The sequence below is a fragment of the Stomoxys calcitrans genome, chromosome 2, assembly GCF_963082655.1.
Source record: "Stomoxys calcitrans chromosome 2, idStoCalc2.1, whole genome shotgun sequence".
NCBI lineage: Eukaryota > Metazoa > Arthropoda > Insecta > Diptera > Muscidae > Stomoxys > Stomoxys calcitrans.
In genome coordinates, this window is record NC_081553.1 from 21,752,727 (window position 1) to 21,780,270 (window position 27,544).

The 27,544-nt window shown below is 40.6% G+C and overlaps 1 protein-coding gene across 1 annotated transcript in view; it reads right to left on the reverse strand.

The window, feature by feature from the left end:
- Positions 1-27,544, reverse strand: part of LOC106086709 (dynein beta chain, ciliary) — a 140,119-nt gene that overhangs the window by 55,319 nt on the left and 57,256 nt on the right. Inside the window, exons 16-21 of the mRNA XM_059361391.1 lie at positions 26,964-27,151; positions 26,856-26,915; positions 11,355-11,531; positions 5,204-5,578; positions 4,921-5,094; positions 2,532-2,804 (exon numbers count right to left, since the gene is read on the reverse strand). Of these exons, the coding sequence (XP_059217374.1) occupies positions 2,532-2,804; positions 4,921-5,094; positions 5,204-5,578; positions 11,355-11,531; positions 26,856-26,915; positions 26,964-27,151 (1,247 nt within the window). The remainder of the gene's footprint in view (positions 1-2,531; positions 2,805-4,920; positions 5,095-5,203; positions 5,579-11,354; positions 11,532-26,855; positions 26,916-26,963; positions 27,152-27,544) is intronic.

Sequence of the window (27,544 nt, forward strand, 5' to 3'; positions counted from 1 at the left end):
AGCAAGGGAGACATTTAGCTGTACAGCATAAAAGACATGAAGAAGAACAACAAAAATAGCAATTGTTTTTCGTTGTTGTTTTTGTTGTTTTCGGTCATTTCCGGTGTTTGTTCCTGGTACTTATTTTTTGCTTAACCCCTGCCGGAACTTAACTCCAATTATGTTATCAGCAGGTATTGTTAATTACCCTTTTGTTTTTATAAGGGACATTGGCAATATTGCCCACTCATGTTCCCGGTAATTGTTATGGTCCCTAGTGGTCCTTTGGTTTTCCGTATTTATCCCCAATACAGTTGAGGAAGGTGGGCTAAGAGAGTTATTTAGATACTGAGATGTAAATGGCTTTTGGATAAGAGTGTTATACTCTTTGATATGATTAAGCAATTACCACTTGCTGCAGTGATGAGGTAGGTATCGTTTGAAGAGAGATGAATGTTAACTTTTCAACCCAACACCGAAGGATGGGGGCATATTAATTTTGCCATTGCGTTTGCAATACATCGAAATGTTAATTTCTGACCCTGTAAAGTGTGTATATATTTTTGATCGAAGACGGTCTAGCCATGTCCGTCCATCTGTCTGTTGAAATCTAAGCTACAGTCTTTAAGAAAAAAAGATATTGAACTGAAACCTTGCACTGATACTTTTTCTATACCCAACACCATGGGAAGGGGGTATATTAATCTAGTCATTCCGTTTGTATCACCTCGAAATATTCGCCTAAGACCCCTTTCTTGATCGTCTCGACATTCTGAGTCGAACTAGCCATGTCCTTCCGTCCGACAGTCTGTCGAAATCACGATAGTGGTCGAAAGTGTAAAGCTAGCCTCTTGAAATTTTCTTCCTGCCGTAGGACGTTGGGGATTGCAAATCGGCCATATCGGTTCTGATTTGGATATGGCTCCCATATAAACCGATCTCCCGATTTAATTTTTTGAGCCCTAACAAGCCACAATTTTTGTTCGATTTGGCTGAAATTTTGATTGCAGTGTTCTGTTAGGACTTCCCATAACTGTGCGAAGTACGGTCCGAATAGGTCCATAACCTGATATAGCTCCCGTATAAACCGATCTCACGATGTGACTTCTTGAGCGCTTACAAGCCGCAACTTTTTTTTTCGATTTGGCTGAAATTCTGCATGCAATGTTCTGTTAGAACTTCCCATGACTGTGCGAAGTACGGTCCGAATCGGTCTATACAAGTACGAGTTAGAGACGGTCGAGCACATGTTGTGTCACTGTCCTGCAATTGCGAAGAGAAGACACAGGATAAAGGTTGTACACCTCTTTAATCCCCATCGCGTCTAAATCTCTAATGTCTGCATAGCACGGGCATTCCGTCAGTACATGCCTAAAGTCGCAAGGATCAGTCGCGGACAAGTTCCCCTGATGCCAAAAAGAAAGGCACCATGTCCCGTCAGTATGAAGACCAGACTTGGGCCGAAACCAAAGTCCGGGCGGTCTCGTACGAACGTCGTCACCATTGTCACTGTTCGTCCATGTAGTTTTCCACCTATCATCAAGACGCTCCAAAGGAGTGCCTTGAGCCGCCTAACATCCCCATCTGCAAGCTCAGAAGCAGTGAGCCAATTCTTACGCAGTTATGGAATTGCCCTTTTCACACTATACAGAACGGCACACTGTAACTTAGGAGTAAATCAAGCGGGGGCGAGCCAAGTAATAGCTTTAGTACATCTGTCGAAACAGTCCTGCACACCGGCATGCAAGCCAGCATTGCCACAACTGACCCTCTGACAAGAGGGAGATTATTGATGTTGGATATAGCCTGCTTATAACCGATCCTCAATTTTGACTTCTTGAGCCCTAAGAGGCCTCAATTTTCTCTCCGATTTGGTTGAAATCTGGCACACCAACTTTGCTTCTAACGTCCATCATATGTGCAATTATGATCCAAATTGGTCTATAAGCTGATAGCAGCCATAAAAAACGATCCACGAATATGATTTCTTGAGCCCTTGAAGGCCTTAATTATAAGATTCGGCTTGGCACGCTCTTATTGTTGATTACTTCGAAAGGGCCTGTTATTGCTTTTATTAAAATTTTCTAGAGCTTAGCTTTACTCGTTTGAAAGTAGGCGTGCTTTCGATAGATGGACGGAATGACTAAAGGCCAAATAGGGGCTTCCGAGGCCAATTAATGTTTACTACGCCATTTCCTTAAACCATTACCTTACAAAGGAGTATTGGCTCTCCAAACAGTATTGGAAGCTTGACTCTCCTTAGCTGACATTTTAACTTTTTGATGTTAATTAACAGAATTTTTCTAAGATTTTAAGCTAGAAACGGAAATCGAAAAGTCAACTATTTATTCTTCTTCTCTAATCGATTACCACCAAGGTGAGTGTTAGGCAAAAGGTTGTTTTCTCAACATAACCAATTCGAAATATATCTGCCCACTATCTTCTCAATATCCTTTTAAGTAACAGCATAGTGTGTGTGTGTGTGTGTGTGGTGTGTTTGTGTTTGTGGGGGGTCATCATTAGAGATTAGAACGCACAGCATTATCACTTACCTGAGTCTCTTGCATCAATTCCAGCCAATGACGTTCGGTAATTGCTGGATTTTGCAATTCCGTAATGGTACGCAAGGAGGCCACCAGCTCCCGCAAAACACCCACAATATAGAGATAAGGAGCCCACTCTCGTATACTCTTGTCCAGAGTGCGTAAATCTCGTGTGAACTGTTTGCATTCGTTTTCGATGTCATCGGTGTCGATAAGCAGCCAAGGCGATGCACGCCAGTCATTGATGCAGGACTCAATGACATGAACAAAATCCCAAAGTTGCTGGCAAGGTAGTAGCATGTAATGGAAGGGGGTGAAGAGAGTTGTAGAGATATAGAAAGAAAGCGGGGAGGTACGTAGAAGCGATAGTTGAAAGTAGTGACAAGGTATTATTGGCAAATAACGAGCAAATGTGCTAGAAATAAGTTGGCTATTACGGAAATGAACACTCAAAACCAAAAACGTGAGGTGTACACACTGGAAAACAAAAATTTTCTTTTTTGCCAAGGGGATGTGGGAAATCCAAAAAAAAAAAAAAGTAAAAAGGCGTTAAGTTCGGCCGGGCCACCTAGGGCATATATGTAAACCACATTTCATCATAATCCGGTAAAAAATGCATAATTTATGCCCCTATGGAAGCTTTACCGAAATATGGTCCGATTTGAACCAAATTCGACACGGATATTGAGTGGTCCAATAAGTACAAGTCATTGTTAAATTTTCTAGAACAAAATATTAGTCTTTTTGGCAGCCACATCCAAATATAGACCGATCTGAATCATAAGACACAGATGTCGAAAAGCCTAACATAAGTCACTGTGTCAAATTTCGGCGATATCGGATTATAAATGTGCCTTTTATGGGGCCAAGACTTTAAATGGAGAGATCGGTCTAAATGGCAGCTATATCCAAATCTGAACCGATCTGGGCCAAATTGAAGAGGGCTGTCAAGGGGCCTAACACAACTTCCTGTCGCAAAAATCGGACAAAAAATGCGCCTTTTATGGGTCCAAAACTAAGACTTTAAATGGAGAGATCGGTCTATATGGCAGCTATATCCAAATCTGAACCGATCTGGGTCAAATTGAAGAAAGTTGTTAAAGAGTCCAACTTAACTCACTGTCCCAAATTTCGGCGAAATCGGACAATAAATGCGCCTTTTATGGACCCATAACCCAAAAGCGAGAGATCGGTCTATATGGCAGCTATATCCAAATCTGGGCATATCTGGGCCAAGTTGAAGGAGGATGTCGAAAGGCCTAACACAACCCACTGTTCCAAATTTCGGCGACATCGAACAATAAATGCGCCTTTTATGGGCCCATAACCCAAAATCGAGAGATCGGTCTATATGGCCCAGCCCAGCCGATCTGGGCCATATTGCAGAAAAATGTCGAGGGGCCTAACATAACTCACTGTTCTAAATTTCGACGACATCGGACAATAAATGAGCCTTTTATGGGCCCAAATCCTTAAATCGAGAAATCGGTCTATAAGGCAGCTATATCCAAGTCTGGACCGATCTGGGCCAATTTGAAGGAGGATGTCGAAAGGCATAACACAACTCAATGTCCCGAATTTCGGTGCAATCGGACAATAAATGCGCCTTTTATGGGCCCAAGATCCTCAATCGAAAGATCGGTCTATAAGGCAGGTATATCCAAATCTGAACCGATCTGAGTCATATTGCAGAAAAATGTCGAAGGGCCTAACATAACTCACTGTCCCAAATTTCGGCGACATCGGATAATAAATGCGCCTTTTATGGGCCCAAGACCCTAATTCGAGAGATCGGTCTATATGGCAGCTATATCCAAATCTGGACCGATCTGGGCCAAACACTGAAGAGGGATGTCGAAGGGCCTAACATAACTCAATGTCCCGAATTTCGGTGAAATCGGACCATTTATTGTCCTTTTATGGACCCAAAACCTTAAATCGAGAGATCGGTCTATAAGGCAGGTATATCCAAATCTGAACCGATCTGAGTCATATTGCAGAAAAATGTCGAAGGGCCTAACATAACTCATTGTCCCAAATTTCGGTGAAATCGGACAATAAATGCGCCTTTTATGGGCCCAAGACCCTAATTCGAGAGATCGGTGTATATGACAGCTATATCCAGGCGTTCAGCGTTATAGGCGGACATGCTAATCTCTGCGCTACGGTGGCTTCCCGTAAGCTAGTTATTTAAAAACGGACGGATGGACTAGAAGTCAGCGCGATAAATTTAGTTTATCCGGCATTTTATGGTAAAAAAAATTCGTAGACTAGTGTATGTGTGCATCCACCTAACAAATCATTACTTTGTTGGCATTGGCTTCGTGGCTCATTGCCATGAATCCAATCTAGGTGTAGAAGGCAATATAACTCTTCCCCACACAGCCTCAAAACATACCTTGATGCGCTTAACCTCTGTGGCACACATACGCAGTGTACTGTCATCCGGTGGGGCAATATCAAGTAGACGAGCACAATGCCTTATGCGTTTGTGTTGCCAATCAAAACATTCCATTTTCAGGCAAACTTGATCGCATAGTGAATACACCGGCGGACAAGGTGTTTGAAAAAACTGCAAAAAACGAAAACAAGAACACCATAACAGCTTCATTGTCATGCAAATCCAATGTTAGTCGTAGTCTTTTTCTTTGTCTTCGTGCTCGTCGTTCATTCATATTTACCGGCATTTTCTGAAAGTGCTTTGCAAACGTCTGCAGATGACAACTATAAAGTATTGCTATGGCCGATACACGCTGCTGCTGATATCGTTTTGTGTCCTGCAGCGATTCCATCTTGCTGGCGGCTACCGTTTTCAAATGCTGCCATTGCACTGGCAATTGATCTATGGAACGGGCAAATTGTCCATTGATATGTACGTGATAGGTTTTCAATAGCTGGACAATCTCCTTTAGAGGCTTAAACAAATGGTCAGCATATTTTTCTTTTTTCTTAATGCGTGCAATGACTTCCAGCACTTTCAGCAGTGAACGAAAATCATCGCGAGCCACATTGAGTTGTAGAAGCTGGAAACTACGTTTGATAAAATCAGTGAATCGCTGAAAGGATATCAAAGGATTAAACAAAAAATCTATGTTAGGTTAAGCTGAAAAGAGGTTGCTAATATTAATCCGTCCCACGGCGCTATGGACATACACCTAAGCCAGTAATGGGCTTGTTGAGCGCTCTAAATACTAACAAGTCAAAAGGCATTAAGTTCGGCCGGGCCGAACTTTGGATACCCACCACCTCGATTGGTGAAAAATGCATCGTTTATGAACCCATAGCAGCTATATCTACATATAGTTCGATCTTCACCATATTCAGGAAGGCTATGTAGGGGCCTAACACAACTCTTTGTACCATCGGTTAAGAAATGCATCTCTAATGGGCCTAAGAACTTAATCGGGAGATCGGCATATGTATATGACAGCTATAGCCAAATGTAGACCGATCTGAACCATATTGAACACGAATATCGAAGAGCCTAACACAGTCCACTGTGTCAAATTTCAGCGAAATCGGATAATAAAGGTGATTTTATTGTCTCAAGTACATAAATCGGGGGATCGGTATGTATGACAGCTATATCTAGATATAGCCCATACTCGGTATGAATGTCGAAGAGCCTAACGGAACTCATTGTGGTAAATTTCACCGAAATTAGTTAATAAAATCACCTTTTTTGGGCCTAAAACCTTAAATCGGGTCATCGGTATATAGGACAAATACATCCAAATCTAGACCGATCCTGGCTATATTGAACTGGGATGACGAGGTGCCTAATATAAGTGACTGTCCCAATTTTCAACTTAATCGGAAGATAAATATGCCTATTAAGGGCCCAAGATCTCAAATAGGGAGATCGGTCTAGATGGCAGATATATTCAAATAAAGACGAATCTTGGCCATACTAGGAGCGAATGTCAAGGGGCCTAACATAATTCATTGTGCTTAATTGTAGCAAAATCGGTTAAAAAATTCACCTTTTATGGGCCTAAAACTTAAATCGGGAGGTAGGTACATATAGCAGCCATATCCAAATCTGGTCCGATCTGAGCCATTGCCACGAACAGGGCTTAACACAACAGGGCCATCCCAGATTTCAGCGAAATCGGCCAGTAAATGCGCCTTTATTCCGCCTAAGTCTTTAAATCGAGAGCCATGTCCGTCCGTCTGTCGAAAGCACGCTAACTTCGAAGGAGTAAAGCTAGACGCTTGAAATGTTCCACAAATACTTCTTATTATTGTAGGTCAGTTGGAATTGTAAATGGGCCAAATCGGTCCATGGTAAACCGATCTTGGGTCTTGACTTCATGAGCCTCTAGAGAGCGCAATTCTTATCCGATTGGAATGCAATTTTGAACATAGTGTTTTGATATCACTTCCAACAATTGTACTTAGTATGGTTCAAATCGGTCTATAACCTGATATAGCTGCCATATAAACCGATCTTGGGTCTTGATTTCATGAGCCTCTAGAGGGCGCAATTCTCGTCCCATTTGACTGAAATTTTGCACATAGTGTTTTGATATCACTTCCAACAACTGTGAGTAGTATGGTTTAAATCGGTTCATAACTTGATATAGCTGCCATATAAACCGATCTTGGGTCTTGACTTCTTGAGCCTCTAGAGGGCGCAATTCTCATCCGATTTGACTGAAATTTTGCAAGACGTATTTTATTCTTACTTTCGACAACTGTGTCAAATAAGGTTCAAATCGGTTCATAACCTGATATAGCTGCCATACCCGATCCGATCTGGGATCTTGATTTCTTGAGCCTCTAGAGGTCGTAATTATTATCTGATTTGCCTGAAATTTTGTACGACGGATTCTCTCATGACCATTAACATACGTGTTTATTATGGTCTGAATCGGTCTCTAGCCCGATCTCTCTATTTTACTTCTTGAGCCCCCGAAGGGCGCAATTCTTATTTGAATTGGCTGACATTTTACACAGGTCGCCACCATATAATTTAATTGTGGTCCAAACCGGACCATATCTTGATATCGCTCTAATAACAGAGCAAATCATTTCTTATATCCTGTTTTGCCTAAGAAGAGATGCCGGGAAAAGAACTCGACAAATGCGATCCATGGTGGAGGGTATATAAGATTCGGCCCGGCCGAACTTAGCACGCTTTTACTTCTTTTTTTTCCATTTTCTCCCATTCACTTGCCGCATCGATTTTTTTTATAGGTGAGCGCGTAAGTCCTATGTGTCCCGTCATGATACCAATAGCTATACTGACCTCCTTTTTACTTCCTGTCAGTAACAGCCTCATCTTCTCACGATCTGGATCCCCCATAGGATTTTCGTCGTCCTAACGACTATTTTGCTGTGCCACAATGTAATATGCATTCGTTGTCTATGCCCTTAACTTGGACTGCGTCCCCTCGAAAGGATTAGGGTTACCAAAGTTTATTGACGGAAGTTTTCTGGCCTTCACTGGCAAATTGTCTGCTTTTTCATACCCACTTACTTTGCTATGACCAGGCAGCCAAACAATGCGGATCCTGCTATCCTAGGAATGCGTTCATCTTCTAACACTCTAAGAATGTTAGTGACCTTACCGTCCTGATTGTTATTGCCCTGATGGTCAGTTTACTATCCTTAAAGATGTTCACAGCCGACGTCTTCGCATTAGCAGCACCACCTCACGCATTACGTAATCGCCGGGATCTCCGGCTGCAGGACCGTATTATGGTCAGGCAGTCGAAAACAGATCTCAGCCCCAGGGTTCTCAATGTAGTTTCTGGGTAAAATTTCATGTGGGTAACTTTATTCGATCGACCGCTATTGTGATTTTGACAACTGGAGTGACAATATATTTTTTTATACCCACCACCGAAGGATGGGGGTGTATTCATTTTGTCATTCCGTTTGCAACACATCGAAATATCCATTTCCGACCCTATAAAGTATATATATTCTTGATCAGCGTAAAAATCTAAGTATATCTAGCCATGTCCGTCCGTCTGCAGTCTACAATCTTTAAAAAAAGAGATATTGAGCTGAAACTTTGCACAGATTCGTTTTTTGTCCATTAGCAAATTCATTTCGAAAATGGGCTACATCGGACTATATCTTTACACAGACCCCATATAGACCGAGCCGCCGATTTAGGGTCGTAGGCCCATAAAAGCCACATTTATTATCCGATTTTGCCAAAATTTGGGACAGTGAGCTACGTTGGGCCAGTCGACATTATTATTCAATTTGGCCCAGATGGGTCCAGATTTGGATATTGCTGCTATATAGACCGATCTCTCGATTTAAGGTTTTGAGCCCATAATAGGCGCATTTATTGTCCGATTTCGCCGAAATTTTGCACAATGAGTTGCGTTAGGTTCTTCGATACCATTCTTCAATTTGGCTCAGATCGGTTGAGATTGGATATAGCTGTCATATAGACCGATCTCTCGATGGAAGGCTTTAGGCCCATGAAAGGGGCATTTATTATCCGATTTTGCCAACATTTGGAACAATGAGTTGCGTTAGGTTCTTCGATACCGTTCTTCAATTTGGCTCGAATCGGTCCAGATTTGGATATAGCTGCCATATAGACCAATCTCTCGATGGAAGGCCTTAGGCCCATAAAAGGGGCATTTATTGTCTGATTTCGCCGAAATTTGAGACAATGAGTTGCGTTAGGTTCTTCGATACCATTCTTCAATTTGGCTCAGATCGTATCCAGATATGGATATAGCTGCCATATAGATCGATCTCTCGTTTTGTGGTTTTGAGACCAAAAAAGGCGCATTTATTGTCCGATTTCGCCGAAATTTTGCACAATGAGTTGCGTTAGGTTTTTCGATACCATTCTTCAATTTGCTTCAGATCGATTAAGATTTGGATATAGCTGCCATATAGACCGATCTCTCGATTTAAGGTTTTGGGGGCATAAAAGGCGCATTTATTGTCTGATTTCGCCGATATTTGGGACAGTCAATTAGATTAGGGTCTTCGATAACGTTCTGCAATTTGGCTCAGATCGGTGGAGATCTGGATATAGCTGCCATATAGACCGTTCTTCCGATTTAGGGTCTTAGGCCTTCAAAAGCCACATTTATTATCCGATTTTGCTGAAATTTATGACAGTGAGTTGTGTTAGGCCCTTCGTCAGCCCTCTTTAATTTGGCCCGGATCGGTGCAGATGTTGATATAGCTGCCATATAAGCCCATCTCTCGATGTAAAGTCTTGGCCCCATAAAAGGCGCATTTATAATCCGATTTCGCTGAAATTTGACACAGTGACTTATGTTAGGTTTTTCGACATCAGTGTCGTATATTGTTCAGATCGGTCTATATTTGGATATGGCTACCAAAAAGACCAATATTTGGTTCTACAAAATCAAACAATGACTTGGGCTTAATAGACCACTCAATATCCGTGTCGAATTTGGTCCAAAGCGGAACATATTTCTATAAAGCTGCTATGGGGACATAAATTATGCATTTTTTACCAGATTCTACAAAATTGAACAATGACTTGTACTTAATAGACCACTCAATATCCGTGTCGAATTTGGTCCAATTTGGATCATATTTCGTTAAAGCTGCTATGGGGCATAAATTGTGCATTTTTCACCGGATTCTACAAAATTGAACAATGACCACTCAATATCTGTGTAGAATTTGGTCCAATTTGGATCATTTTTCGATAAAGCTGCTATGGGGACATACATTATGCATTTTTCACCGGATTATGATGAAAGGTGTTTTACATAAATACCCGAGGTGGTGGGTAACCAAAGTTTGGCCCGGCCTAACTTAACGCCTTTTTACTTGTTTAAAGTCACAAATCAATATCATTGGACTCGTATAGTCCCATACTATGCAGAAGGGGTATAGTAAATAGATAAATCAGTAATTTCGTTTTACTTGACTTTACTTTACCGTACTTCATTTAGCCATTACAGAAAATTTATTCCTCTAGAATTCCAAGCTCCTCTATCTTCTGCGCTACTTTTCCAATCTTAAATGCACCTACTTTCGAGATGTCTCTCTCCACTTGGTCACTCCATGGGAGTATTAGTTTTCCCATTTTCCGTGTTCTATTATGGTTACCTTTAAAACTGTTCTTTGTTGGAGTTTCTTCATCCATTCTGATAACATGACCTAGCCAACCGTTGTATTTTGATGCGTTTAACTATGCTGTTGTCGTCATACAGCTAATACATATCATGGTTTATACGACGCCTATATTCTCCATTAACGCAGACTGGTCCATATATTATTTTTGATTGCACAATGATTTATTCACTTATAAACCAAACAATACTTTTTGTACCATAGTGCGTATGATCGCTGTTTAAAGGCGTACATAACGTATACGCAATGGAGTACGCATTGCTGCATAGTACTTACAATGTATTTGAGTATTTTGGAAGTCATAACAAAACACCACGTTCAATATTTCAGCAAAATCGAAGAACAAAAGGGGCTTCCTTGGACTCAAAATATCAAATCGGGTGATCGGATCATATGGGAGCAATATCACATTTTACACCGGCCGTTTACACCGCATTTTTGAGGATTTAAGTGACATTCACAAGCATACATGCGTATACATGAATTTGCATATCACACACATCCATGCATAATTCTTGAAAACAGTTGCGTATTTTGGTACATTTATCGATTATCGAACCAATGAAATCAGGTTTATTTGTGATTTAAAAATAAATCCTGCAATAATGGGATTTATTTTTGTATGGCAAAACCTGGAAAAGAACATAAGATTTGGCAGTCCCGAAAAGGCCTGTGGTATCACAATGGACTTGACCACTCTTACCTAACCTATCCTTACATTGCTTGGATACCTCTTACCTGCAAAGTCCTTTCAACATACATCAACAATGCCTTTTTATAAAATTGCGACCATTTACAGGTCATATTCAGCAGAGTATATTTCAATGGCCTTATATCGACAAGTAGCCAATGGTTAATGGTTTTGTAATCGTCAAATTGTTCCAATTCCTCATGCATTTCAATGTAGCGTTCAATCTGCAAAGAAGTATGGAAACAAAAAAATGGACAAAAAGGACCTCAACAAATAGCATTTAAAAATGTGTTTGTAAATAAAAAAAAATACACAAAGCATACTAAAAGTTCTTTGAATTCGAATTCCATTAGTAAAGAATGCAAAGCTTTAAGAAAACATTTTCATGGTCATTGAGATAAACAACACGAGCAGACCAACTTTGTCTTTGATCAAGTAAATATACCCAAAAGGACGAAGGGCAATGCGTTTTCTATTTTTTGCTTTCCAAAGTAGATAAATATTTATTAAATTCAGCGAATTGGTCCAAACAGTGGAAATGTGCACAAATTTAATTAAAATTGCAAAAGGAAGGAAATTTGAGACAAGTGTCGGTATAAATCAATAACAATAAGTGAGCAGTGCTATGTTCGGCAGGGTCGAATTTGAAGAACCCATAATCAGGGACTGGCTCTGTTAAAAATTTACACAAAAGAATTTAGTTACGTAGCAAGTCCAACAAAAATTTAAGCTTCTAGAGACTGTATAAGAGGGAGAACTCTTTATATGGCAGCTATATCAGGTTTTAGACCGACTTGGTAAACTAACGGTGTGTGTTGGTAGTTATAACAAGTAAAAGCGTGCCAAGTTCGGCCGGGCCGAATCTTATATACCCTCCACCAAGCATAGCATTTGTCGAGTTCTTTTCCCGGCATCTCTTCTTAGGCAAAAAAGGATATAAGAAAAGATTTGCTCTGCTATTAGAGCGATATCAAGATATGGTCCGGTTTAGACCACAATTAAATTATATGTTGGAGACCTGTGTAAAATGTCAGCCAATTCGAATAAGTATTGCGCCCTCTAGAAGCTCAAGAAGTCAAGACCCAAGATCGGTTTATATGGCAGCTATTTCAGGTTATGGACCGATTTGAGTCATACTTAGCACAGTTGTTGGATATTATAACAAAACACGTCGTGCAAAATTTCATTCCAATCGGATAAGAATTGCGCACTCTAGAGGCTCAAGAAGTCAAGACCCAAGATCGGTTTATATAGCAGCTATATCAGGTTATTGACCGATTTGAAGCATACTTGGCACAGAATCGTCGATTTGGAGTGAAGATCAGGCAGAAGCATTGCAAGAGGTATCAATGCATCCAGAACAAGTAAAACGGTGCTAAGTTCGGCCGGGACGAATCTAGCGTACCCTCCACCATGGCACTTATTTGTCGAGTTTTTTGCTCGGTATACATTTTTTGGCAAACAATGATTAATGGATAAAAATAGCTAAGCTATTAAATTTTCCATGAACATTCCACTTTGATAAAAAGTACTGCACCACTATTCCTGATAGAACCGATTGGAACTACCATATCCCTGGTAATAGAAGTTGGTTGGTTGGTTGGTTGGGACGGATGGTTCCAAATTAGACCACCAGATGGGCTTTGGGGTGTACTTTTAAGATCTAGAACTGGCCATATCAAAAAGGTTACCCGACCTCTGCAGTGTGTATCAAACGGAGATCCTTGCAATTGAGGAAATGGTGGAATGGCTAAGATAATGTCATAACGATGATTGGCCTAAATACCTTCTCAGGCAGCCATTAAATCCCTGGAGAATGTATTTCTGAACACAACAACCGCCCTCGACTGTCGCAGATCTCTCAAGGTGATGGTTGAACAGTTCAAAATTCACCTGTTCTGGGTACCGGGCCACAGAGATCTCCCAGGGAATTCTAAAGCAGATGAACTTGCGAAAATAGGAACTACCCTAAAAATTCCAGGGATACAGAAATCTGTGCGACATCTAAGCTAAGTTTTCAGGACCAGGCCCGAAGGACAACGAATGATAGAAGGTCACAAAGAGAGGGCTGTGAGCATTCCAAAACTATGTGACCTAATCTAGACTTGAAGGGGTCTACTGCTTTGCTGTCATTGGCTAGAACAGACGTCTCAGTCATTGTGTCTGTCATGACAGGTCACTGTCTAATCGAAAAATATGCCGACAAACTGAAGGTTGCCAGCAATGACTTTTGCAGAAGCTGCAGGGACATCGAAGAAGAAGAGACTATAGAACACCTTCTGTGTGTGTGTCCCGCACTAGCAGTCAGAAGGAGTTCCACTTTAGGTTTTCATTTATTTGAGAACCTGTCTGATTTAGCGGATGTGAACTTTCGCAAGTTGTTGGGCTTTTTAAAGCGATCTGGATGGTTCAACGGTGGGAATTACCGCACCTGCTACCGTGTCTGCATGAATGTTGTTTAGACCCGCTTGATATGCCGCTTGATCTAGAAGTTCTCTCTTGTAGCGCTGAACCTCACGCTCTAGATCATGTAGATCTACCTTAAGGCTTCTGGGCGGTGGATATCTATCCCCAAGATCATGATTTGGATGGTTTTTGCGATAACAGCCCAAAGGGTATTGCTTAGACAGCATGTAGTTATGTCTTCGCACTGGTAGGATATTTGTCTCCTGATGGAGATGGTCCACATGAGAACTGAGGAGACAGCCCGTCGCAGTTCGGAGGGCGGTATTCTGACAGATCTGAATATTATTCTACTGCGTGTAACAAAGTTGAATTTCCTCTCGGTCACTACCACATTCGAGGTGGGGGTGGCAGTTCACTGAAGCGGCGATTGTAATACTCTCTGAAGCCAGTCTAATCGGCCTTCTTATGATTGATAAACGTTCGGCGCTCAGAGGTTATGAAGTCAGATGGTCGGTCGATGGTGAGAATTATGGGGTGGTGATCTGACTCCAAAGAGATGACGGTTTGCCAGGATACGTCACTTAGAAGATCAGGAGATGCAATGTTGATGTCTGGCGAGCTGCTACACCTCCTCGTAATCCTAGTGGGGGCATCCTCATTCACCGTGCAAAACGTGGAGCTTTCAATCTGCTCTGCCAATGCTATGCCACGCTGGTCGTTACCTAGGGGAGAATGTCATGACGTGTGATGCGCATTAAAGTCCCCTAGAGCCAGACGATTATGGCCAGATAGCAACCCACTTATGTCGGGGTTGTAAGCCTGGCCATGAATCGGGACACAGCTATCAACCGGCGGTATGTACACGTTGTATAGCTTTATCTCGGCAGTACCAGACCTGACTGCACCACCATATATTCCATGTAGGGGTCACTAGCGCCATGCGCAGGCGAGGTAGGTCTATATTGCACGGAATGGTGTATTACGAAGGCCAATCCCCCACCTCCATTGCTTGAGCGATCCTTCCGTTGCACATTGTAACCGTGACAACTGTGCAAGCTGCAGGTGCTGGTCAGCTTTGTCTCCTGGATCACTGCGACCAATGTGCTCTTCCGACTCATAAAGTCCACAATCTCATCGATCTTGCCACGAAGTCTGTTGCAGTTTAACTGCAAGAACGATACACTTCCCGGCACTGGTCTGGCAATATTTGGGCTGGGATGCTGCCGTTGCGTAAATTGCCGTACGGGAGAGTTCGGGGTGTCACATAGTCCGACCCACTGCTGGTTATGTTCGCACAGCACCTTGCGACATAGCCAGTATGACTATTCTCCCGTAGTGAAGTGAGGCCAGAGCAAGATCGGAAATGTACCAACTCCATGCACCGGTTACACCTCACCGACCCGGACCGATGATGAAGGCGGTTCTGGCAAACCGAACAGAACCAGGGTCTGGGGTTCTTTTCAATCCTGGCACGGACCAGAAGCGTGCGGAGAAGGCACTCCGGGATGTGCCTCTCCCATGACGAAAAAAGACGAACACGTATACTGAGGCGGCAGCCCCTGCCGATGAGGATTCCATCGGGTCAATCCGGTGCGTACAACCGGCTGCCATGGGATTGTTGATGTCGTCATTGCATATGGAGGTAGTGATCCTTGTCCAGCGCCATAGGTTATCAAGGTTTTTCCGGAAGCATCGATTATTGCGGGAACATTATGGTCATTGGACATTTAAAGGCGCCAATAACCAGCATTGTTGTATCGATTATCATAGGCATTCAGTTTATAACCAAAAGTCACGGCCGCCCTGTCTCTAGCTCAGATTCTCCAATCGATATCGCATTTTGCACGTGCCTACAGTTGCAGCAACTCCGTATACTGAGCAAGAAGTGAACGCGAAGCTTAGTTTCGCTTGACAACGATAAGCATCACCACCTAAAATTGGTAGATCGAGCTATATTTGAAGATATATAACTATATAGTTGCCGATCGAATATATCCCATATTGCCCATCTTCCAACCTTTCTATGAAAAGTTTCAACGCAATACCTGCATTTTTAAATACTGTAGCATGATTTTGAAAGACATGACCAGATCTCCTTTGGTTTTTACAGCGACTCGGAATACACATACATGAAAGGAACTGGGGCAAACTTCTCACATATCCATTAGTGTGCTCCGATTCAAGTTTAAGCTCAATTATAAGGGGCCCCCTTTTTGTAGCCGAGTCCGAACGGCGTGCCGCAGTGGGACACCTCTGTTCCTTAATGGAATGTTCATAGACAAATTTGCTTGGGGCCGGAAATGAATATTTCGACATGTTTCATCACCGTGCTTAGGTGATGTGTATAATAACTTCCATGATCTGAAGCCATGGATTTTCATGTATTGTAATTTTTAACTTTTTTGTTTAAGTTAAATAAGGTACACCTTATAATTATTTCTTATAGGAATCCTTACTTTGTTAAAACTTTGTTATCGATGAAAATAAAAATAAGAAATTAAGGATTTACTTTTATTGCTTCTTCAATTATTTTTTAAAACTCCAGCCTTATTATTATTTTCACAGAAATTGTGGAATTATTTATGATTTCTAAGACATTCGCACTTAAATCAGGGTGATGGTTGAGAATTTATTCATCCACACTATGGCAACAATAATTTTTTGTGTTTGTTATTTTCTTTATTTATGGATAAATTGCTGGAATTGCTGAAATTCTTGAGAAATGGGGCTGTGGAATATTCACAAAATATTCGCCTCATTGTCTCAAAGCCATGCAAATGCGGGCATGAGGTAACTAGCAGGACAATGGCCAAGTAGTCAGTATTTGAATCCTTATATGCCTGCAGGATTGTTTCCCATTTGTAGAGAACAATTTTACTGTCGTTTGGTGGGTCATTTATTGGTCGATTCTCGAAATTCACATTCGTATTTGGTCACAACACAAACACAACGAACGACACTCTCTCTCTCTCTCTCTCTCTGCCCCTCTAAATGATATATGAAGCAATTTCTTCACTTTAATAGGCTAAAAACCACAAAAGTTTAACCTCAACCACAAATAAAAACGAAACACAAGAAATTCAGGGCTTTAGCATTGTAGTGTGGTTATAAATGTTGAGTGTGTGTTAAAAGCATTTCTTTTGTCCTTGCCTGTTTTTCTCAGCTGTTTGGTTTTGATGCTGCTTCTCGGTAGGAAGATGAAATTCAGTTACCATAGCTGCACCCATGCCACCACAATCACAAAACAATCTGAGGCCAAAGCCATACTGGCATAACATATAAGCCATATTGTATTGACCTTATATTTGAATTTAGAGGCCTATTAATATTGGCACAGTGTTGTGGGGCAGCCAACTCTATGACTTTAATTACCCATTTGGCAGATATGGCACTACAAATACAGAGACATATTATTAATGAGGTCTATTTTTCTATGCTGGTAATGTCATGAAAATGCGCAATTGAAGCTGGAAAAAGGTATATTGTTATCATGGTTGAACTATTAAAACACCTTTGAGGGGCGGGAAACAAGATTTATTAGACTTTGATAAGTGGGCAAGATGGAATGGTCAATTTATTGGGTTGCCCAAAAAGTAATTGCGGTTTTTTCATATAGTCGGCGTTGACAATTTTTTTCACAGCTTGTGACTCTGTATTAGCATTCTTTCTTCTGTCAGTTATCAGCTGTTACTTTTAGCTTGCTTTAGAAAAATAGTGTAAAAAAAGTATATTTGATTAAAGTTCATTCTAAGCTTTATTAAAAATGCATTTACTTTCTTTTAAAAAATCCGCAATTACTTTTTGGGCAACCATCTAAATATACAATTGTTCGACTAATTGTTTGAGAGATCACACAAAAGCTGGTAGTTATATTATTTTCTGAGATGGATGTTAGAAAAAATTTTTCGCAAATTTTTGCAAAATTTTTATATCGACCACTAAAGGATGGGGGTATACCCATTCCCGATCCTGTAAATAATCTATGTTCTTGGCCGTCGTCATTACTGAAGACCATTTAACCAAGTTCTTCTGTCTGTCCGTCTCTCTGAAACCACACTATAACCTAGACAAGTGAAGAAATGCAAAATTGGGCCACAGCTGACTATATAATACTCTACACCACCGAGTCTGCCTATTGCTATTAAGCAAATGGGAGAGAAAATATGGCTGCTATAGCCATAGGTTAGGTTAGGTTGAAAAGAGGGTGAAGATATTAATCCGCCCCATGCCACTATGGACATACACCTCAGCCTGTAATCGGATTGTTGTGCTCTCTAAAAACTATAAAGTAACCTCTAACAAGTAAAAGCGTGCTAAGTTCGGCCGGGCCGAATCCTATATACCCTCCATCATAGATCGCATTTATCGAGTTATTTTCCCGATATCTCTTTTTAGGAAAACAAAGGACAAAAGAAAAGAATTGCTATAATATTGAAGCAATGTCAAGTTATGGTCCGGTCTGAACTGAATGTTGGAGACCATAGTCATTGTGTAAAATTTCAGCCAATTCGAGTAAGAATTGTGCCCTTTAGGGTCTCAAGAAGTTATATAGAGAGATCGGTTTATATGGGAGCTATATCAGGCTATGGATCGATTCGGACCATATTTGACACGTATGTTGAAGGTCATGGGAGAAGCCGTTGTACTAAATTTCGGCTAAATCGGATAAGAATTGCGCCCTCTAGTGGCTCAAGAAGTCAAGACCCGAGATCGGTTTATATGGCAACTATGTCAGGTTATGAACCGATTTCAACCATACTGAGCACAGTTGTTGAAAGTCATAATAGAACACCTCATGCAAAATTTCAGCCAAATAGGATAATAATTACGCCCTCTGGAGGCTCAAGAAGTCAAGATCCGAGATCGGTTATATGGCAGCTATATCAGTATATGAACCGATTTGAAACATATTTGGCACAGTTATTGGAAGTCATAATAAAACATCTCATGCAAAATTTCGGCCAAATCGGGTAATAATTACGCCCTCTGGAGGCTCAAGAAGTCAAGATCCGAGATTGGTTTATATGGCAACTATGTCAGGTTATGAACCGATTTCAACCACACTCAGCACAGTTGTTGGAAGTCATAATAAAACACCTCATGCAAAATTTCAGCCAAACCGGATAATAATTACGCCCTCTGGAGGCTCAAGAAGTCAAAATCCCAGATCGGTTTATATGACAGCTATATCAGGTGATGAACCGATTTCAGCCATACTCAGCACAGTTGTTGGAAGTCATAACAAAACACTTCATGCAGAATTTCAGCCACATCGGATAAGAATTGTGCCCTCTAGTGGCTCAAGAAGTCAAGATCCCAGATCGGTTTATATGGCAGCTATATCATGTTATGGACCAATTTCATCCATTCTCAGCACAATTGTTGGAAGTCATAATAAAACACCTCTTGCAAAATTTCCGCCATATCGGATAAGAATTGTGCCCTCTAGTGGCTCAAGAAGTCAAGATCCCAGATCGGTTTATATGGCAGCTATATCATGTTATGTACCGATTTCATCCTTTCTCAGCACAATTGTTGGAAGTCATAATAAAACATCTCATGCAAAATTTCGGCCAAATCGGAATTACGCCCTCTGGAGGCTCAAGAAGTCAAGACCCCAGATCGGTTTATATGGCAGCTATATCAGGTTATGTACCGATTTCATCCATTCTCAGCACAGTTGTTGGAAGTCATAATAAAACATCTCATGCAAAATTTCAGCCAAATCGGATAAGAATTGTACCCTCTAGTGGCTCAAGAAGTCAAGATCCGAGATCGGTTTATATGACAGCTATGTCAGGTTATGGACCCATTTCAATCATTATCAGCACAGTTGTTGGAAGTCATAATAAAACACTTCATGCAAAATTTCAGCCAAATCGGATAATAATTACGCCCTCTGGAGGCTCAAGAAGTCAAGACCCCAGATCGGTTTATATGGCAGCTATATCAGGTTATGTACCGATTTCATCCATTCTCAGCACAAATGTTGGAAGTCATAATAAAACACCACGTGCAAAATTTCAGCCAAATCGGATTAGAATTGTGCCCTCTAGTGCTCAAGAAGTCAAGACCCGAGATCGATTTATATGGCAGCTATACCAAAATATAGACCGATATAGCCCATTGACAATCCCAACCGACCTACACAAATAAAAAGTTTTTGTGCAAAATTTCAAGCGGCTAGCTTGACTCATTCGAAAGTTAGCGTGCTTTCGGTAGATAGACGGACGGACGGACATGGCTAAACTGACTTAAAATGTCATGACGAACAAGGGGTCTTAGTCGTATATTTCGAGAAGTTACAAACAGAATGACGAAATTATTATACCCCCATCCTATGGTGGAGGGTATAAAAAAAAATAAAATTCTGTTAGGAATTCAGTGCCACTTACAAAAATCCTTAATTATTTTCAATACCATTGGTTCACGTGCGGTATTGTGTCTCCACCTAAGTGCCGGTATCTGCTAAACGCGAAAGCCGGGCAATGACAAAGGAAATGCTCTAACTTCTCATCATCTTCCCCGCATTCCCTACACATACTATCACCTGCCGCACCGATTGTACATAAATGAGCTCGTAGTCCTATGTGTCCCGTAATGATACCAATAGCTATACTGACCTCCTTTTTGCTTCCTTTCAGTAATAGCCTCGTCTTCTCACGATCTGGATCCCCCCATAGGATTTTCGCCGTCCTACCGACCGTTTAGCTCTTCCACAATGTTGCATGCGCATTCGTCGCCCACTACCTTAACTCTGACTGTGTCGAGCCGAAAGGCTTCGGGTTAATCAAGTTTATTGATGGCAGTCCACTGGCCTTCACCGCCAAATCGTCTGCCCATCCATTTCCCCTTACTCCATTATGACCTGTCACTCAAACGATGCGGATTTTGCCATCCTCAGAGAAGGCGTTAATCTCCTTCTTACACTGCAAGACTGTTCATGACCTTACCATCCTGGTTGTTATTGCCCTTATGGCACTTTTACTGTCAGTAAAGATGTTCACACGCGACGTCCTCGCGTTAGCACCACACCATTTCACGCATTTCGTTATCGCTCGGATCCCCACCTGCAGGAAATATCATGGTAAGGCAGTCTAAAACAGATCTCAGTCCCTGGGTTCTCAATGTTAACCCCCAGGCCCACTCTGTCCTCTAGCTTTGATCCATCCATGAAACATGATCTTCCAGATGGGAATACCAGAGTTCAGTCAATCAAGGATTGTGTCTCTGATTGACATAGGCAACGTTAGGTTAGGTTTAAGTGGCAATCTGCCATAAGACTCACTTAGACGTTTTTGTCCCTTGTGTTACCACAGGAACATAATAAGGATAATACCTTCTTCTTCCTATCGTTGAATCATCCATATCGCTTGAAAATGCCCAATAACTTGCGAATGTTTAGATCCGCTAAATCAGACAGGTTCTCAAAGAAATGAGAACCTTAAGTGGAACTCCTTCTGACTGCTAGTGCGGGACACATACACAGAAGGTGTTCTATAGCCTCTTCTTCTTCGATGTCCTCACAGCTTCTGTAAAAGTCGTTGCGGGCAACCTTGAGTCTGTCAGCATGTTTTCCCATTATACAGTGACCTGTCATGACGGACACAATGACTGTCAATGACAGCAAAGAAGTAGACCTCTTTAAGTCTAGATTAGGCCACATAGTTCAGGAATGCTAAAAGCCCCCTCTTTGTGACCATCTATCATTAGTTGTCCTTCGGGCCTGGTCTTGAAAACTTAGCTTAAAGTCGCTAGAGGCATACCCACAGATTCCAGTATCCCTGGAATGTGTAGGGTAGTTTCTAGTCTCGCAAGTTCGTCCGCTTTACAGTTCTCTGGGATATCTTTGTGGCCCGGTACCCAGAACAGGAGAATTTTGAACTGTTCAGCCATCTCGTTGAGGGATCTGCGACAGTCGAGGACGGTTTTTGTGTTCAGAAATGCGTTCTCCAGGGATTTAATGGCTGCCTAGCTGCCTGAGAAGATATTTATGCCAATCATCGTAATGACATTATATTTTGGCCATTCCACCACTTCCATAATTGCAAGGTTCTCCGCTTGATACACCCTGCAGAGGTTGGGCTAACTTTTTGATATGTCCAGTTCTAGATCTTTAAAGTACACCCCAAAGCCCACCTGGTCGTTTAGAAGTCTTTGTAACTTCTGTTACCAGGGATATCGTAGTTCCAATCGGTTCTAGCAGAAATAGTGGTACAGTGGTTTTTAACTTGGACAAACATTACGGTAACTTATATCTGCAAATGATCTGTGTCATCTCCAAAATACATCTCTCTCATTCTTGTGTTTATCCTTAATCCATATTTCGCAGCCCGTGTGGACGACAATCTCCTCACCAACCTTCACATGATTTTGCTGATTGTCTATAACATTTCGCTACAGACCAGTAGCAATATTTCGTTCACATATGCTATTCATTAATACCCACTGTGTTTAACCCACAGAATGGGTTCGAATCCAATTTCAATGCTTGATTGTAATGATTGAAGAAATATTTTTGGTCATCTAATGCCCCCAAGAAGTTGTTGCACCATAGCCAGCCGTTAAGACATACTCACACCCTGTTGTCTGAGTTCGTTCGTGTGTGAGTGTATTAGTTGTAACTATACAGGAGTTAAGATGTTGACACCAAAATCGAGAACTAAGAAACAGTGACCAGAGCCTCAACCCTCTATAAAAGCCAGCCAGCCACATACGAGCACACCAAGTGCCAAGTAGTTTGGCCTTAAATGCTCGACATTTATCAAATGTTATTGGTCCCGTGGGCACAACTTGTGTGATTGTGGTCGCATATATCTCTTTTTTGAAAGTGCATGTGAGTGTGTGCGTTCGGTATATGTGTGCACACATACATACAACTGCACGCTTACTGGACACTTGGTCACTTGTATTGTTTTCTTATTGTTTTATGTTTCTTTCATTTGCGATATGTGGCAAATCCTTATAAAAATAACAACTGACCACACGAATTGTGGTTAGGATTTGCACACATGCAACGGCACACACATATACACAGAGACTCATATATATTTAACCACAGTCACATATAGTTATACACATACACAACCATAGCAGAATCTATGTCAAAAAATTCCTTTGGAGACAAAGAAGAATAGGACGATACGTAATATGAATAAAAAGGCTTTAAGATGAGGTGACAACGACATGTTTGGTTTTTTTTTAAAGGTAGCATTTTAACTAAAAGTTTTGTCTTTAGGAAAAAAATTGTGGTAAATTGTCCTTGTTGTGTTTTTTCGAACAAATATCTTAAATTTTTTTAAAAATTTTTTTTCTTAAAAAAATGTTTCTTTTGACAAAATTTAACAAGTAATCAGTAAGGAAAAGCAAAAGTCGGGCAGCGCCGACTATATAATACCCTACACCTACCCTACAGTTATAAATTCGGGCAATATATAAATATATATGTATGTGAGAGCTATATCTAAAGCTGAACCGACTATTAAACAGATCGTTTGAAAATTGTTGTTACTACGGCCATATAAGTGCAAATCTGGCGATAAATATGTATGGGTGGGTGCTATATTCACATCTAACCCGATTTTGATGAAATCTCGCACACATGTTAAGATCAATCCTTGCCAAATTTTGTGCAAATCGGTTACAAATTGTGTTTATTACAGCCTTGTAAGTGTAAATCGGGCGATACATATATATTGGAGCTATATCCAAATCTGAACCGATTTTGATGAAATCTAGCAGATATGTTAGTATCAGTAGCAAAATAATCCGTGCCAAATTTTATGTAGATCGGTTGAAAATTTAAGCCAATACGGCCATTTAAGTGCAAATCGGCCCATACATATATATGGGAGCTATATCTAAATCTGAACCGATTTGAATGAAAATTTGCAGATATGTCAAAATCAGTAAAAAAACAATCCATGCCCAAGTTTGTGCAAATCGGTTGAAATTTGTAACTACTAGGTCCGTTTAAGTGCAAATCGGGCGATACATATATAAGGGAGCTATATCTAAATCTGAACCGGTTACGATGAAATTTTGCAGATATGTTAAGATCAGTAGCAAAAAAAATCCGTGCCAAGTTTTGCGCAGATCGGTTGAAAATTTTAGCCAATACGGCCAGTTAAGTGCAAATCGGGCGATACATATATATGGGAGCTATATCTAAATCTGAACCGATTTAGATAAAAATTTGCAGATATATTAAAATCAGTAACATAACAATCCATATCCAAGTTTGTGCAAATCGGTTGAAATTTGTAACTACTAGGTCCGTTTAAGTGCAAATCGGGCGATACATATATATGGGAGCTATATCTAAATCTGAAATGGACTCACAGACGGACATGGCTAAATCGAATCAGACAGTGATTCTGAGTCGATCCGTTTACATATCAATGGGTCTAGCTCTTCTCCTTCTTAGCGTTGCAAACATATGCACAAATCTATAATACCCTGTAACACAGTGGTGGTGTAGGGTATTATATTTCTTTTTGACAGATATATCCATTATAAACCGACTAATATGGTTCTATTAAGGTCGGGTATCGTGAGGCTCGGAAAAACTCACTGTTACAAATTTCAGCGAAATCGGTTAAAAAAAAAGTTTTATGGGCTTCAGTCCCCTTATCGGCAGATCGGTCTATATGGTAGCTATATCTAAATATAGTCCGATCTGAATCATATTTAGGTCGGGTGCCAGGAGGCTAAAAATAACTCCTTGTAGCAAATTTCGGCAAAATCGGGCAATAAATAAAGCTTTTATGGGCTTCAGACCCTTTATCGGCAGATCGGTCTATATGGTAGCTAAATATTGGCCGATCTAATACATATTTGGGTCAGATGTCGGGAGGCTTAAAATACCCCACTTTTTTAAATTTCAGGGAAATTGGGTTATAAATAAACCTTTTATGGACTTCAGACCCATTATCGGGAGATCGGTCTATATGGCAGCTATATCTAAATATAGTCCGATCTGTACCATATTTAGGTCAAATGTCGGGGGGTTTAAAATAACCCACTGTTTTAAATTTCAGCGCAATCGGACAATAAATAAAGCTTTTTTGGGCTTCAGACCCTTTATCGGGAGATCGGTCTATATGGTAGCTATACCTAAATATTGACCGATCTAATACATATTTGGGTCAAATGTCGGGGGGTTTAAAATAATCCTCTGTTTTAAATTTCAGTGAAATCTGGCAATAAGTAAAGCTTTTATGGGCTTCAGACCCTTTATCGGGAGATCGGTCCATATGGCAGCTATATCTAAATATAGTCCGATCTGTACCATATTTAGGTCAGATGTTGGGAGGCTTAAAATAACCCACTATTTAGAATTTCAGTGAAATCTGGCAATAAGTAAAGCTTTTATGGGCTTTAGACCCTTTATCGGGAGATCGGTCCATATGGCAGCTATATCTAAATATAGTCCGATCTGTACCATATTTAGGTCAGATATCGGGAAGCTTAAAATAACCCTCTATTTTGAATTTCAGTGAAATCTGGCAATAAGTAAAGCTTTTATGGGCTTCAGACCCTTTATCGGCAGATCGGTCTATATGGTAGCTAAATATTGGCCGATCTAATACATATTTGGGTCAGATGTCGGGAGGCTTAAAATACCCCACTTTTTTAAATTTCAGGGAAATTGGGTTATAAATAAACCTTTTATGGACTTCAGACCCATTATCGGGAGATCGGTCTATATGGCAGCTATATCTAAATATAGTCCGATCTGTACCATATTTAGGTCAGATGTTGGGAGGCTTAAAATAACCCACTATTTAGAATTTCAGTGAAATCTGGCAATAAGTAAAGCTTTTATGGGCTTTAGACCCTTTATCGGGAGATCGGTCCATATGGCAGCTATATCTAAATATAGTCCGATCTGTACCATATTTAGGTCAGATGTTGGGAGGCTTAAAATAACCCACTATTTAGAATTTCAACGAAATCGGGTAATAAATAAAGCTTTTATGGTCTTCAGACCCTCTATCGGGAGATCGGTCTATATGACAGCTATATCTAAATATAGTCCGATCTGAACCATATTTGGGTCAGATGTCGGAAAGCCTATTCACTTTTTCATATTTCAGCAAAATAGGATTAAAAGTAAAGTTTTTATGGGCGTTAGACCCTTTATCGAAAAATCGGTCTATATAGCAACTATGTCCAAATATGGTTCGATTTGGTCCGTTCAAAAATTTAACCAGCGTGCATCAAAAATACGTATCTGTGCCAAATTTCAGCTCAATATCTCAATTTTTGAAGGCTCTAGAGCGATGACAACAGACGGACGGACAGAACCACGGAGATCGTTAAATCGTCTTGAAATTTTGCGATTCGAAATATATATACTTGGAAAATTGGTCGGAAATTTATATTTCTATGTGTTGTAAACAGAATGACTAAATGAATATGCTCCCTATTCTACGGTGGCCCCCCAAAAAAAGGTTTCGTTAAATTTCAAAAAATTGTCTGTAAACACAAAATTTCATTCAAATATTCTCTAAAGACAAAATTTCAATGAATTTTTCTCTTAGACCAATATTTCAATGACATTTTCTTTAGGCCATTATTTCCTGGTGTTGCAAACCCTATGATCAATTTACAATGCCCCCCTTCTATGCTGTAGGGTATGAAATAACTCTCAAGCAATAATTCAATTTAGGTTTCACTCAGGACCACAGGATCCATGCTAGAGTAACATATTTGTCTTGTATTGTCTATGTGTCTGTGTAAGCGAGCATTTGAAACTGTCTCTGGGTGAATGTGTGTGCATGCTTGTGCATGTGTGAACAAACTCATACATACATAATTTACAATTGTTTGGTTATTTATGATGGACATAAAGGTTTTACGAGCATTTCAAGTGAACAATTGAACTTGCAATAGTCATCACCATCAGCCACCCTGACACCCAACCCAGGGCAAAAGATACGAAGAGGACCTCAACCAATGCCAAGCTATGCGGGGGCTACAATAGTGGTCATTTGGTCTTGAAGAACGTTTATCTCTTTAGCAACCAGTTTTCTTTTTTTTTTTTTGGAGGGAGACCATGAGATAAATGTTCTCTGCCATTTGTCAACACTTTGGCTATAGTTGCTACCACGCTTCCAATCGTTTGCCCATTCACTTACCTCACGCTTGAATGTCTCCATGACATAGTAGCCTCGGTTCATGATGTACTCATCCTCATCCTTTTGCTCCGTTTCTTTGTCATTGCCATAAGATGGTTCACCGCCCACTGCTGCTGTTTCGCGCAATTGTCTATTGAGGACTTGCGAGTATTTTTCACTCCATAAATGTGCATACAATTCGAAGTTCGAAGCATACGCTTTGGCCGCATTCATCGTAGCGTTAACCGTATTCCGTATGGCTGCTTTGAGCTGTTTTAAGATGTTGCTGTCATTGTTGGAACTGTCGTTGCCATCCTCTGAAATGCCAACAAGAAAACAAGTGCATCATGGAATTGTGCAGAAAGTAAGAAAATGTAGCTGCTTTTCAAGTGCAAAATTATTTCGAGCATTTGTAACATTTCGAAATATCATGCTGAGGAGAGAGGCGTAGTAATATAGAGAACAATTATTTTTACCATATTAACTTCCTTATTCCGTTTGTGATACATCGAAATATAAGAAATTTCGAGTTTTTTGCAGATAAAGGCCAGAAGTTCTATGAGCGTGGAATACTAAATTTGCCAGGAAGATGGCAAAAGGTTATCGAACAAAATGGCAATTATATATTTGATTAAAATTCATTCTAAGTTTTATTAAAAATGCATTTAATTTTTCCGCCTGAAAGACATTGCACATGTCCAGAGAAGATT